Below are 13,135 nucleotides of genomic sequence, written 5' to 3' on the forward strand. Positions count from 1 at the left end.
TCGAAAAGTGGCCTTGTCGAAACTTCTGCTGCATCGGCACCCCACGATCAAGAATATTGGTCTTTCCTGCTACAGGTAGTAGCCACGAGCGTAATAGGAGTTGAACTGGGGAAGCAGCAATGAAGACGCGGCGGAAAAGCACTGACGCCGCTAAAGCGAAGGGCCCCCTGCACCCTTGCTTTATGCTCGCACATTGTTCACGTTGGTGCGAGCCATTGCGGATACGTAGCATTGTAGAACGAGCGGTACATCCGTCGATACACGTCTGAGGAGCTTGCAGTTTCTTTGTATAAGTACGTAAACGTAAAACCGTATCGCAACAATCTTTTTTATGAAAACAGACCACGTAAGTTCCCATCATCACTATTGTGCCCCAACCTACTCTCTCCAAAACGAGCTCTTTAATCCGTGATAGCATCACGCGTCATTGTTAGTCTCTCCCTCTCACTCTTTCCCCCTTTATGTATGTATATCATTGCATTTTAGCCCCTGACGTATTTTCTTGCAGCCGCATACCTATGCGATTACTAAGACGTGCAAACGTACTTCGGCTTTTTCATCCCTTCCGGTATCTCTAGAACGTCACTTCAAGAAATATGAATCAGAAAAAGAAAAACTTCAAAGAAACGCGCAGTTTAGTCATATTATAACTATTTTAGGCATTAAAAACAAACACACTACAAAAGAACATTACAGGGCATGGTTCCGTATTCCATTGTGGTGTGTTTTTAGCGCCTAAAGCAGTTATAATATAACAGATACCAAATTGCCCAACAAGCACATTTTAATGTCATACGCATACGTAAATACAAAAATTTAGGTCGCAGAACACGTAGGTAGCGCACATGCTTTCGCAGCGAATGCCTCAATATCTAGCTCAGAGTTTCAGCAGAGAAATTTAGTGTTAGCACAGCCACCAAATCGTAAAAGCATCCGTACCTGTATCGTGAACATTTTCTGAACTGTGGCCTGAAAGCTACAGGGTCGCCAGATGAATTAAGGTTACCGCAGAGCATTCGTGACATATGTGGAGTTTTCTTACTGCAAGATTTTTACATGTAATTTCCCAAAGCTTGGTTCAAACGTGCTGAGCGCTGTGTAACGTTTTGCGTGAGAAAACAGTTCTGTGAGGTGTTCGAATGCAGGACGGAATTCTGAGGACGAACGACCTACTGCAGAACCAAGTGTACAGCCTTCTAACGCTCAAGTCCGGAAGTGACGTGTAGTTCAAACGCCTTGTGCATTTTCTCGTTTAGTCGTGCACGCAGCACTCAAGGAATGTCCGGAAAAGTTGCGCATCTATCAGTCTGATCCCATCAAAGTTCGTGGTAACAAATAACTTTCAATAGACTTGTGACAATAATGCCATATAATAAGGTAACATGCTGACAAAGCTGCCCGTTCGAGCATTAGAGTGAAATCGCCAGTGACGATGGCTTGAGACATAGGAAGTCATTTTCTTTATACAACATTTTGCTTTTACGAGTAAGATCATTTTTATACACCATCACATAGCCAGATTCACAGAATCTCTGACTTTCAGCATGGGCACGTTATTTAAAGAAGTCGGCAAGCAAAACGTGATCAATAATGCGACATGTGAACAGTATTCGTGTGGCTATGTTTAGCTATTCCTAGATGATGCTTACAACAATGTCATACGCAAGATTGCTGCATTCCACCAAGTGGCGCAGCATCTCAGCATTACCTCATATTGTTACCACAAACGTTTCGCTGCTTTTATACATTCCTGATTCGAATTAATCAAAAGTTAATACCTTTCGCACGCGACGTCATGCCATACGACAAACGTTAGAGTATAAAGCTCGTTCTGTCCACCTCACTAACTTGCGTAAAATACTGGTCTTGCCATTTTTCGAAAATGCGCGTGCCACAAACTTGCCAGATCAAGCGGTCTTGCTAAACATTTTCTCTCATATACACCGTCGAAACGGATACGCCGAGTTCACCGGCTTTGTTTACCTATATACATTTATGTTTATTCGCCAGTGTGTATTGTACAGGCATGCCCGTATTATAAGATTAAAAATGCTTGGACTGCGTTTTTTATCCTTTTTATCTCAGTCGCTTCTGTCATGAGTGAGATATTCATGTACAGCTACTTTTATGTAAATCACAAAATTATCTTTGAGTACTGTGCTGCGTACTCCGCACTTAATAAAGCCAGGCCTTTTTGCGTCAGCGAACAGGGTAAGGGTACCACGAAATGCGCTTACAGAAAAAAAAATGTAACCATGGTATATTTTGCGCTCATCTCCTTCTGGTTCTGACACCTAAAACACTTGAGTTCCACTGGCGTTTTTGTTGTTCCAGCAACCTTGAAACTCGGTGTGTCGCTGACTAACAAGTGCTTAAGTGGCAGAAAAGGAAGCCATAGGAGCGTTTTGTTGAAGATACAGGTAATGCCGGGGAGGGGACTATGTGTGTGTGTGTGTGTGTGTGTGTGTGTGTGTGTGTGTGTGTGTGTGTGTGGAGGTTCCTGTCTCTAACACTGGATTAACTGGGATCGTCCGGGAGGCCTTGTCAAATCTCGCCATGGGCGCCCTCTCTGCCGCAGGTTTTCGTCCCTCGCACCTCACTGCGGCAACTGCATCACTGCGATTGTGATACCACACCATCCGTCGGTTACGAGTACTTAGCGTTGAGGACAGAGTGTAAGCAAACACAGAGAAGAAAGACTGACGGTCGCACTCCAACAGCGGGACACGGCCGAATGCACGCACACATCACACACACGGAGAACGCTTTAAACAGTGCGCAGTCCTTTTACCTTATAGCCTGGCGGACGCACTGGTTACATTCACGAGCGTACTTGCCGTCTGGGCGGCGAAGAAATAAATCGTGGTCGTGTCGTGTTATACAATGGGGACGCGCGTCGTGACGATTCACGGTTGGCTCGTATCGTTCCGCGCGGTGAAGGTGCAGGAGTATCGTCGTTGGGTGATCTGTGTGGCGTGTCGACGTGCAGGAGGCGACGTCCACTTTCATCACCTGTGGGCGCGCACAGTTCTCAAGGCCACCAATACCGCTAGCAACACCACCACATCCGAGACGCACACCGATGGCCGGGCTGTAGAAGGGGGCGTGGCGTCGTGTTGAATGGCGGCTGGCTTCTCACCTACAAAAAGGACAAAAAACGACAACGCGACCCTTGAGGCCCCAAACCGGTTACCTTGAAGCTTCTTACGGTGAATAAAGCTAACACTTCGCTGCAGTCTGCTTCAAACAATACACCGCATGACTGTATTTGAGTTGCTTCTGAACCTCATGCGCTTTAGCATACGCAGGACTTTTATGCACCCGAACATGTTTCCTTTTGTTTACGTGGTGTTTCGTACAAGAATTTTATTTGTCTTAGCGTCATAGTGTGTTGATTCAAATACTAGAACTACTCACGCATGTGTGATATCTTTTTCGTGTTTCATTTCAGCCATGTTCTCAAATTTGCCATCTTCTCAGCTCATTTGGCCCAGAGGGTTGCTACGGCCCCACTGATTGGTTTAAAATGCCGCGTCCTTGGTTTATGCAGCGCACACGGGACGAGCAGGAAGAATTGAGAAGCACAGGACAGGCGCTGGCTTATGCACCATGCGCTGCATCAACCAGCGATGAATGCATACCAACTAGCTTGAGTTTCAATTCTTAAAACGCTGCCATTACAGAATTTGGCAAGACGGCGGAATCCGATAGTGTCCAGAAAAGCACAACCGCTTGGCTGCCTATGAATGTAGCCGTCTACGACGAGCACTGGGGTAATTACCATTGAGCACGAATACGGCGACGCTCGTCGCGTCTGCGTTCGACGGACCGCAGGTGTAGTTGCCGGAGTCTGAGGGCACCGCGTCGTGCACTAGCAGGCGTGACACGGCGGCGTTTCGGCCGGCCTTGCGCACCAGGATGTGGCTCTTGGCCGCCTCGTCGTAGTTGATCATGCGCTCGTTGTGGTACCAGAACACGAACACGGGCGGCTCGGGGCTCTGGCTGATCTCGCACGTCAAGTTGATGGTGGAGCCCGTTTTGAGGAACAGCTGGCCCGAGCTGGCTCCCACGATCTCGGCCCGAGCCACAAGTACGCGCAGGCGCACGAACAGGCTCATCTTAGGGTCCGAGCTCACCTACGTATATCGATACAGCGAGAGGTTACGGGAGTGAGGTGATGGCGCTTGATGAATACTAAAGGGCCCCTAAACCACTCCGAGTTCAAAGACGAGAGAATGGTATCTTTCTCGCCTTCACTACCCTTCCTATACATGCGCTATCTGCTTCTCGCCGCTTATTTATTCATAATACACGTGGACAATGTCAGCACTTGCGTTGAACCTATCAGGATTTTGCGCTTTTCGGCTACAGGCGGTTATATCTGCTTGCGCAATAAAAACACACAATACGAACTGAAATCAGTTGATCGTGCATAATAGTCATGCGAGACAAGGCAGAATTGTTGTGACACTGCATGACAAAGCGGGGTATGTGACAATTCACAACTCATATCCCCCGTATATAAACTAATTAAGAGCTTATTTCCACATTACGCCACATGAACCGACTGATGACGTCACAAATCATGCCGAAAAGACGCAAAACGCCAGGAGAGAAAAACACGTACGTTCTTTGTATTTTCAAAGGTTGTTCAGGGGCCATTTAAGATCATTAGTTCATACCCGTCTGCTCCCAAGCTTTGCCATGGAGTCGCACACGCGTTATTGCCACGGCCACATGTCTGTCTATGACGTAAAGCGACGTGGATGAAATGGTGAGGGATGCCAGAGAGATATTTTGCCTTATGAACTCGCAGAGGTCCATGGGCACCTTGAGGTTACGTTGGCATCGCCTAAATGTATTCCACAGTGCCTAGCCAACATTACAGCATACAGCGCGCGGGGCAACCTGGACGAAGCGACTGGACAAAAAGTACCTTTCGTAATGAATTCCACATCATTAGACCAGCTGGTTTTTGAGAGACAGAAGCAGAAGCATTTCGTTGGGGGAAATCGCGGCCAGTGGCGTCACTGCGTGCACGTGTGTACAGGATAGTGTGATCTAGAGGCACAGTGTGATGTGGTTCTTCGTATCAGTTCCCCATGCTTGTATTTAAAATTTTTATACATTCTACAAAGGTATCTCCGCGTGTACCTATAGAATTGTCTTTGTTGGTTTTAGTTGGACTGCACAGAAGTGAGCAGCAAAGTTCATTAAGGAGTTGCTATAAAAACATGAGCTTCCAGCAATGCGTGTTTGAGGAACTGGTCAAACTATATTCCAAGTATTATATATTGCACAAATGGCAAGGAAGAAAGCGGTACTCTATCGGTAGTCTGTAACGCATGCACACTTGTGCACCATTATATCATACAGCACATGGTAATAAAATGTTCAAATAAACATATCGAATCGTTCAACAGCAGTACGGGCATTCCAACAGACTAGCACCAGTCTCGCCGCAGCTGTTCCTTCGCAAATATGACCAATTATCATACCGTAACAAGCATGTCTTTCTAAACACAAGCGTTTATTTCTTTGGTGCGGGAATATCGGTCAGAGTGCTGCATGTCGCACTCGCACTCACTAAAACTCGCTCACACTTCTCCAAGGTCGTACCAGCGTGTTATCTGGAACGCGACTAGAAGCGCATCTGAAGTCGTATCCAGTGGCTATTGCGAAAGCTAATGGGTCCGAGAAAGTGAGTATAAGGTAGAACACAACTCTCAATTAGCCTGACTTAATTCGACACATGTAAAGAGGAAGCACAGTTTTCATTAACACGTACACATACGCTCGGTGCTTCATATATTACCTGGCACTCGTATAATCCCTGGTCATTGAGCTGCGCGTAGCGAATCTGCAACGCCCAGTCGTTGGAGCGTTCCAGATGGATGGCCTGGAAGCGCGGATCCTGGACATACGTGTCCAGACCCACGGTCAGAACGTGCAGGTCTTTGCGCCTGATCCATGTTACCTGCAAAAAAGACAATTGTCTGCCTGAGTTTTGAATAAAAACAATACAACAAAAAATTAAATAGCTTTGACGAATTTACAAGCTTGTCGATTCATAACCGATGTTTGCCATCGAACAGCCTTTCTCGCAGATACTATGTACAAAATCAAGACTGTATCTCATAATCTGTTATGAACAGTAAGCCACAAAAACTTCTAATTTATTGCTCCGCATAAAACTGAAATAAATCACATTGTGTGTGCGAAACAAGAATAAAAACTTCCTGGTGCGGAAAAAAACAACTAAAACAACTACAATAAGTCTCGCTGGCCTGCGCAGCATTGACTGCTATGAACGGAACGGAGTATAGACGTTCTACACATGCATTTCAGCCCACACATATATGCAATTGCGAGCAATAAATCGATATATTTGCACTGCAGCGTCCTTGTGTGTGCCCTTGCGAGTGTTTGTCCTTGTGCTTTCAAGTGCGCAGCCGCCATCAATAATCAAAACAAATGGCATCGACGCATACGTACAGATGCATTCAGCGATCTTTTCGCTCATGAGAAATTGCGTGCAACTGGGCCATCACAATGCAAATCACGAGGGCAAGCTCGCGTAAACGAAATTCCTCTGCGCTGTATTTCAATTTTCTGCGGGAAAGAAAAAATCACACAAATTCCTATGCATTTCCCTAAGACGACCCGAAGGCGAAAGCCTTCTTCTTCTTCTTCTTCTTCTTCTTCTTCTTCTTCTTCTTCTCAGTCGATGTAATGATCCTCCCCCGCCCCCCTCCGAAAGCTTTCTGCACCTAACAAGGTTTTGCACTGTCTCCAGGATCGGAGGCATTGCACGCTTTCTGCACGCCACCTGGTTTTGCATGTCAGGCGAACAGCCAGGCAAACATCTGTTCTGTTCTGTTCTGTTCTAACTGTTTTGCTGTGGAGAGGTTGAGGTCCATATTGCCTCGGCTACTCCATATCACGAAGTTATGCAGCGAAAAAAAAAAGAATAATACTGAACGGTACCTAAACATGAACAATCCGAAAAAAAAATCATACCAATACACAGTTTGCTTGCAGCAGTTCACACTGTCATAAACTGTTCACCCGCACACCTTCCTTTTCTACTAACAGTATATGCACTAACACATTTCATATAAATCAATCCCTGGCTGTCTATCACAGGCGCTTATCCAGTCCGGTCTCCACTAAAAAATCTGCCAGGAAGATGTTCGCCTTTTTCTGAAGATGCATCTCAGGCCATGGTCCAAGTAATTTCTTTAATGTGAGGGGCCTGCTACTCTGCACAGGGGAAAAGGGAAAGGGGAAAAAAGGAGTGATGAGGGGTGATGATGGGGAGAGGAAAGAGATATGCGTATATACAATAATACAATAACCACGTGACGTAGTGGTTTCGCTATAGTCTTGTGTCCAGTTCTGTGCTCCTAAGAAAATCTATCACAGCCTTGATAGCAGTTGGTGACTTTGTCTGGTCGCACATAGCTGACAAAATACCCGCCTCACTTAGTGTTGCCACACCGATTCCTGACAACGTTAAAGCAAGTGCATTACGTTGTGACACGTAAAGTGGGCAGTCACAAAATATATGTGCTGTTGTTTCATGTACTTGGCATCGTTCACAGTTCGGGCTGTCCGCACGGCGGATGAGGTGTGCATAGCGGCGAGTGAATGCAACTCCCAGACGAATCCGGTGCAGCAAACTGGCGTTGCCTCGGTTCATTCTAGCCGGGAGGCGAAAAGTCATTTCCGGATCTATTTCCCGCAGGCGCCTGTATCGATGGTCTGGCTGAGACCAATAAGTGGTTATGCACTCTCGCATGAGCAATCTCAATAAAGAGTTCACGTCACCTCGCGTGTACGGTACTTTCACGTCGGTGGGGGCGTTAGAGACAGCGGTTCTTGCTTCAGAATCAGCAAGCTCGTTGCCTACCAATCCACAGTGTCCAGGAATCCATTGCAGTGTAACTGAATGACCAATCTTCTGCGTAAGGTCGAATGCGTGAATTATTTAACGCACTCCAAAAGAATATGGCGAACATTTTCAAGCAGGCAAACATCTCCAGCTTCATTAAAATGTTTATCTCTCTTCTCTGGTTTTGCACTGGCTCCGCAATCGGCCCGCCAATGACCAAGCGACGATGTCATGTGACAATGTCATCATGTGACGCCATGATGAGGTCAGAATTTGTCAATCTGTGATGTCATGTTGACGCTATATGGTGACGTCATCATGTGATGATATTTTGCATCACTCGTGTTGACGCCGCCGACGGTCAATTTTATCATTTGATGAGGTATGCATCTAAGGCTTTCGCTTTAAAACTCACGGTCTTGTCGCCGAGGTTGTTGACCATGCAGCTGAGGTACACGGTCTGTCCCAGCTGTGTGGTGACGTTACGCGGCGTTGCGGGGTCGAAGGACGGCGCCGTGTGTCCCGCGAACGGCCAGTAGTCCGGCGAACCGACGTAGCCCAGCTGCTGCTGCGGCGGCGGCGGCACCGACTTGAGAATGCGCGCTGGCTCGGCTCCGTCCAGCCGCAGTGTCCGCGGCGGCTTAGCCCACGGGGTCTCTGCACAAACAGAGGAAAACTGACTGAGCAATCCAGAACGACTATAAAAACTGAGCAAGTTGGCGAGAATGTGTGACACTAAAAACGACACGCACGAAGACACGGATACAAGCAGAATGAAACGGTGAACACGAAGAGCACCTATGTTCGGCCTTTCAGTTGAAGTGGAGATTGTGTTGTGCTTCTCGTTCTGCTTTTGTTAATACTTGCACTGCTTCCTTCATAACAGCGAAGCTGATATAGCATGCCTTAGTATGGCCGTGGTCACCAGAAAACTATCATCATCATCAACGGGTATGTTCCACAAAAATTGGGCAAATCCCACTACTCACCACTGGTCCACTAAAAATGAAGAAGGCAACAGTTATTCCACGAAATGGCTGCGAAGAAACGGCAGCGAGCCAGAAGAAGATAAAAAAAAGGACAGAAAAACATGGACAGAGAGAGAAAGAAAAAGAGAAAGAGGAAGAAAGCGACAGAAAGGAAGAGAAAGTTTACAAAAATAGAGATAAATAAAGGGAGTAAAGACAAAGAGATAAAAAGACAGAAAAACACAGAGAGAGAAAAGAGGAAAATAGGTAGAAATAAAAGAAATAAAGACATGAAAAGATAGAAAGACAGAGAAAGAGATCGAAAGAAACAGACACTATACAAAGAAGAAGCAGAGAGCAAGAGAGAAAGGGAAAGAAAGGTAGGAATAAAGGCATACAAAGAAAGAGAGAGAAAGAAGAGAAAGATAGAAAGAGCGAGAAAGAGAAATAGATAGAGAAATAAATAAATAGAAACAAACGTATACAAAAATAGATAAAAGAAACAGAGAGAAAGAGAAAGAAGAAAGATAGAAATAAATAAAGAGAAACACGGAAGGCCACCCAGCTGTGCTCTTTCTTCAGGGTTGGCACCTCTAGTGCGAAGGTGCCATAATTAATTTGTATAAGAAACTACGTTTGGTTACATGCGCACTAAATATGTGTTATACTCTCCTACTTTCTTTAATATACATGCGTTTAGGTGTTTTCTGTGCAGGCTGTATTCAGGAAATGGTTGGAGCCGAACTTCCTTTAAGGGGTGATGATACCACCTTTATTAATATATACTCCTGCTCAGTAAAGAAGCAAAGCGAAACAAATATGATGCAACGCATAAGTTCGGCTATATGCTGCGGAGGAGGCATTAACTAATGGTAATGGCTCGGAAATCTGGTTAAGACCGGCAAGAAGGCGCAGGAGTGCAGAAAAGAAAGAGGGCGTTAAATTGAGACTTTCAACGTAACGGACAACGAAGATAATAGCGTTAGGAAACGAAGCTCTGCACACATGACGCAAAGCGTACGCTTTCGACACGGTGTTAAAAAAAGCGCGAGTGCTGCACCCCCGAGGCCCCTTCAGAAAGCTATTCAGCCACGGCTATTCCGGCTGATCTGATTATCGACGGCGGCTATTCGGCAGACATGGTGCATGCCCCCCAAAACACATGCTTGCATTAACGCCAGATGGGGTGAGCCATTCAACGATCGAAGAGCTTAAGGTGTGACTTATTATCCTCATGAACACTGACAAGCCGTGGAGAACGGCAAGGACCCAATAGGAAGCCGGATGAAGGGGCTTTCTCACTGTAAGCCGCAACCAACCCTGCACCATTACGCCTCGTCCAAATGATCGCGTCTACAAAACAAAGTGGACCGCTGTGCGTCTTCATTTGGGGCTCCTCCGTCTTGTATGGAAAGGAAGAGAAGGCGCTTTAACTGGGCGAACGAAACAGTCGGTCTTTAGCGATGCGCGAAACTTTGAACAATGGTCTGGTTAGCGTGTGAACGTTGTGTCGATGGTGACAACCTTGAGCACCGTTCCTTTCAACGTGTGCGGAATTTACAGAAATAGATTGTGTTCGATCTATTTCTAGCGTAATTCGGAGGCTGCGAGTGCTATAAGGGATGAAGTCGCGTCTTATGACTATTTGCGAACGCTACACACAGATGAGGCTTGTTACGTTAACGAATAACAATGGCTTTGAAAATGGACGTACATTTCCACACAATGACGAGCTCTCAGCTGCTACGGACCCATCAAGATATCCAAATGCACTAGTGCATTAGAATAGCGCAGGTCCATTAGAGCGCGTTATAAGCGGCTTCATAGTAAGCTACAGCGCACGAATATGCATAATTCATCTTTTATAAGCCGCAGGCGGTAAAGTACGAACTATTACGAGACAAACTTTCATAAAGCTACAGCGTTGCTCCCTTCACTATGCCCGTGCAAAAATTCTCATTGAAATGTGTTGTCTTCCTGCTAACTCGGTCTCTGCAATGTGAATTTGTCAGAGAGCACTGCTATCAAGGTCACGTCTTGTTCACGGGCACTTATATAAGATTAAAAAGGCAATGAAACGAACATGAAGTATTGTGCTGAGGTGCAAGAGAGCATGACGCATAGTTTTGCATGGAGTACGAGTTGGTCGTTCCGCGTCATAAAAGCACAGGACTGCGGTTGGTACCTCAATTTTGTAATGTCCTAATGACAATACTGCCGCATTCCTTCTAGTGCCCACGCCCCCTCACCATTTCATCATTCCATCTACAGATCTTATATAATGCCTGCACAGAATTGCACAAGGAGGCTCAAACACTCTGCCGTGTTACATTCCCGTTATGTCAGGCACGCAGCGATGACGTACAAAGGCGCTGTGGAGCAGTCAATCAAAAAGAAAAAAAAAGGAACATTTTTTCAGCGTCGCCTCTCGCTATCAAAGGCAAACTATCTCATAGGCCGAGGAGAATTGGACACTGACAGCTTTGAATTCTCACAAGTGTGTTCAGTTAAGGAATGCGTCTACTTTCTAATAATTACGGGGGTTCCCAATATGATTATGAGGGACGCCGTATAGTAAAGAGCTCCGGAAATTCCGGCCACCTTGTGATCTTTATAACGTGCACTGACATCCCACAGTACACAAAACTCTAGCATTTTGCCTCCATCAAAATGCGACCGCCGCGGCCAGGATTCGATCCCGCGACTTTCAGGTCAGCCGTCGAGCACCCTAAACAGTAGTCCATCGCGACGGGTAATGCGTCTACATTCATTAATTAACTTGGTAATGCACAGATGCGTTTCTACAATGAAAAAAAATTAACAAATTATGCCAGTCTTATTTTGCTACCATGAAGATTACATTTGTAGAAAAGATTCACCGAAGTGTCATTTGCTTCAAAACTTATTTATGAGAGTGAATGATTAAGTATTAAAGGGCCCCTCACCAGGTGACATAACGAATTTTAGTTAGACATAGGAAGTTGTTGCGAGACCAATAAAGAGCATTATGCTACAAGAATTTTTCTAATCGGTCCGTTAGAAGCTGAGAAAAACAATAATTTGTAGCAGCGCGAAACCATGATGCGAGGAGGCGAGTTTCAAACCCTTGCCGCTCGCCCCGTGTAGCCTTCGCAAGCCAAATCCCTTCCCTGCCCTCTTCGGCACGCGAGCAGGAGGATCACATAACGCATACGCATGAACACGTCATGCGCACAAAATGTCACGAGCGCATGACGTGCCCGAACCATCCCGAGCCCCCGAAACGCGAGCGGTGTTGTGGCGGCGTTCGTTGCGCTTCATCTATGCAAGTTATGCCGAATGCGCCCTCGCCGATCACTTGGCTTTCACCCTATTACTGAGCACGAAAGCTGCAACATTTGTACGGACGCGAGACTAGCGGTGTGCCGCATGAAAATCTAGTTATACCCTTGTCACACGGGTAAGCTTAACCGCTGTTATACCCAACTGCAGTTAGCGGATTTAACCACAGTTACCGTAAACCAGACAGAGGCGCTGTCACACGTTTTGAGCGCTTCCAAGCGTTCTTTAGTTGATACATGGCTGCGTTCGTGCAACACCGCTATAACACCGCCTTGTACAGGGCTTCACGCCCGATTATGAACGCGTCAGCGGCGTGTTTTGATGTGCGTCTATCAAATAGTGTGAAGCCCTGTTCAATGAACGAACGCAGCCGTGTATGAATCTCGTGAAATGCACACGAGATTTTTGCAGCAAGACAAACTTGTACCTCAAAGACGGTAGTTTATCTTCCCAAATGCGTCTCAACACCTCTGTCGTCGCAACGGTCCAGTTGACACGCTTTTGGCTCGGTATTTCGCTGGGAACCGAGCCGCTCGCGTCTGACATGGGGGCCGCCATGTTGTCAGTTTACGGCGCTAACAGGGGTTGCCTACCTCCGTTTACGAAAACGGTCGTTAGCGGATTAACTGCGGTTAGGGTTGTCGTGTGACAAGGTACTTAGACGCGGGAGGATAAATGAGCCTAATGAGCGCTGGAACGCACTAGAAAATTAGTTTCGTTGTAAAGGGTGGCGTCTGCACGATGCGCAAAGCGCGAGAACACGAACGCGTGCGAAACAGAGGGAGATTAGACTCGAATCTCGCTGCACTTCGCAGTAAAAATTAAAAAAGAAAACGCACACATTCTGTTTGTGTGGTTTATTATTGCTCTGAAGTTTTATTCATTCATTCAAGCAACAAATTACACAAACTACACGTCGTGTCAAATAATTATCGCAGTGTCACGTGTTACT

General features: G+C 46.2%; 1 protein-coding gene across 1 annotated transcript in view; it reads right to left on the minus strand.

Moving 5' to 3' along the window:
• Positions 1-2,819: 2,819 nt before the first annotated feature.
• Positions 2,820-13,135, minus strand: part of LOC119388020 (hemicentin-2-like) — a 68,466-nt gene continuing 58,150 nt past the window's right edge. The window contains exons 3-6 of the mRNA XM_037655624.2: positions 8,310-8,551; positions 5,816-5,977; positions 3,782-4,136; positions 2,820-3,139 (exon numbers count right to left, since the gene is read on the minus strand). Coding sequence (XP_037511552.1) covers positions 3,009-3,139; positions 3,782-4,136; positions 5,816-5,977; positions 8,310-8,551 — 890 coding nt within the window. The 3' untranslated portion in view covers positions 2,820-3,008. The remainder of the gene's footprint in view (positions 3,140-3,781; positions 4,137-5,815; positions 5,978-8,309; positions 8,552-13,135) is intronic.

This window comes from Rhipicephalus sanguineus, chromosome 3 (assembly GCF_013339695.2).
Source record: "Rhipicephalus sanguineus isolate Rsan-2018 chromosome 3, BIME_Rsan_1.4, whole genome shotgun sequence".
Classification (NCBI taxonomy): domain Eukaryota; kingdom Metazoa; phylum Arthropoda; class Arachnida; order Ixodida; family Ixodidae; genus Rhipicephalus; species Rhipicephalus sanguineus.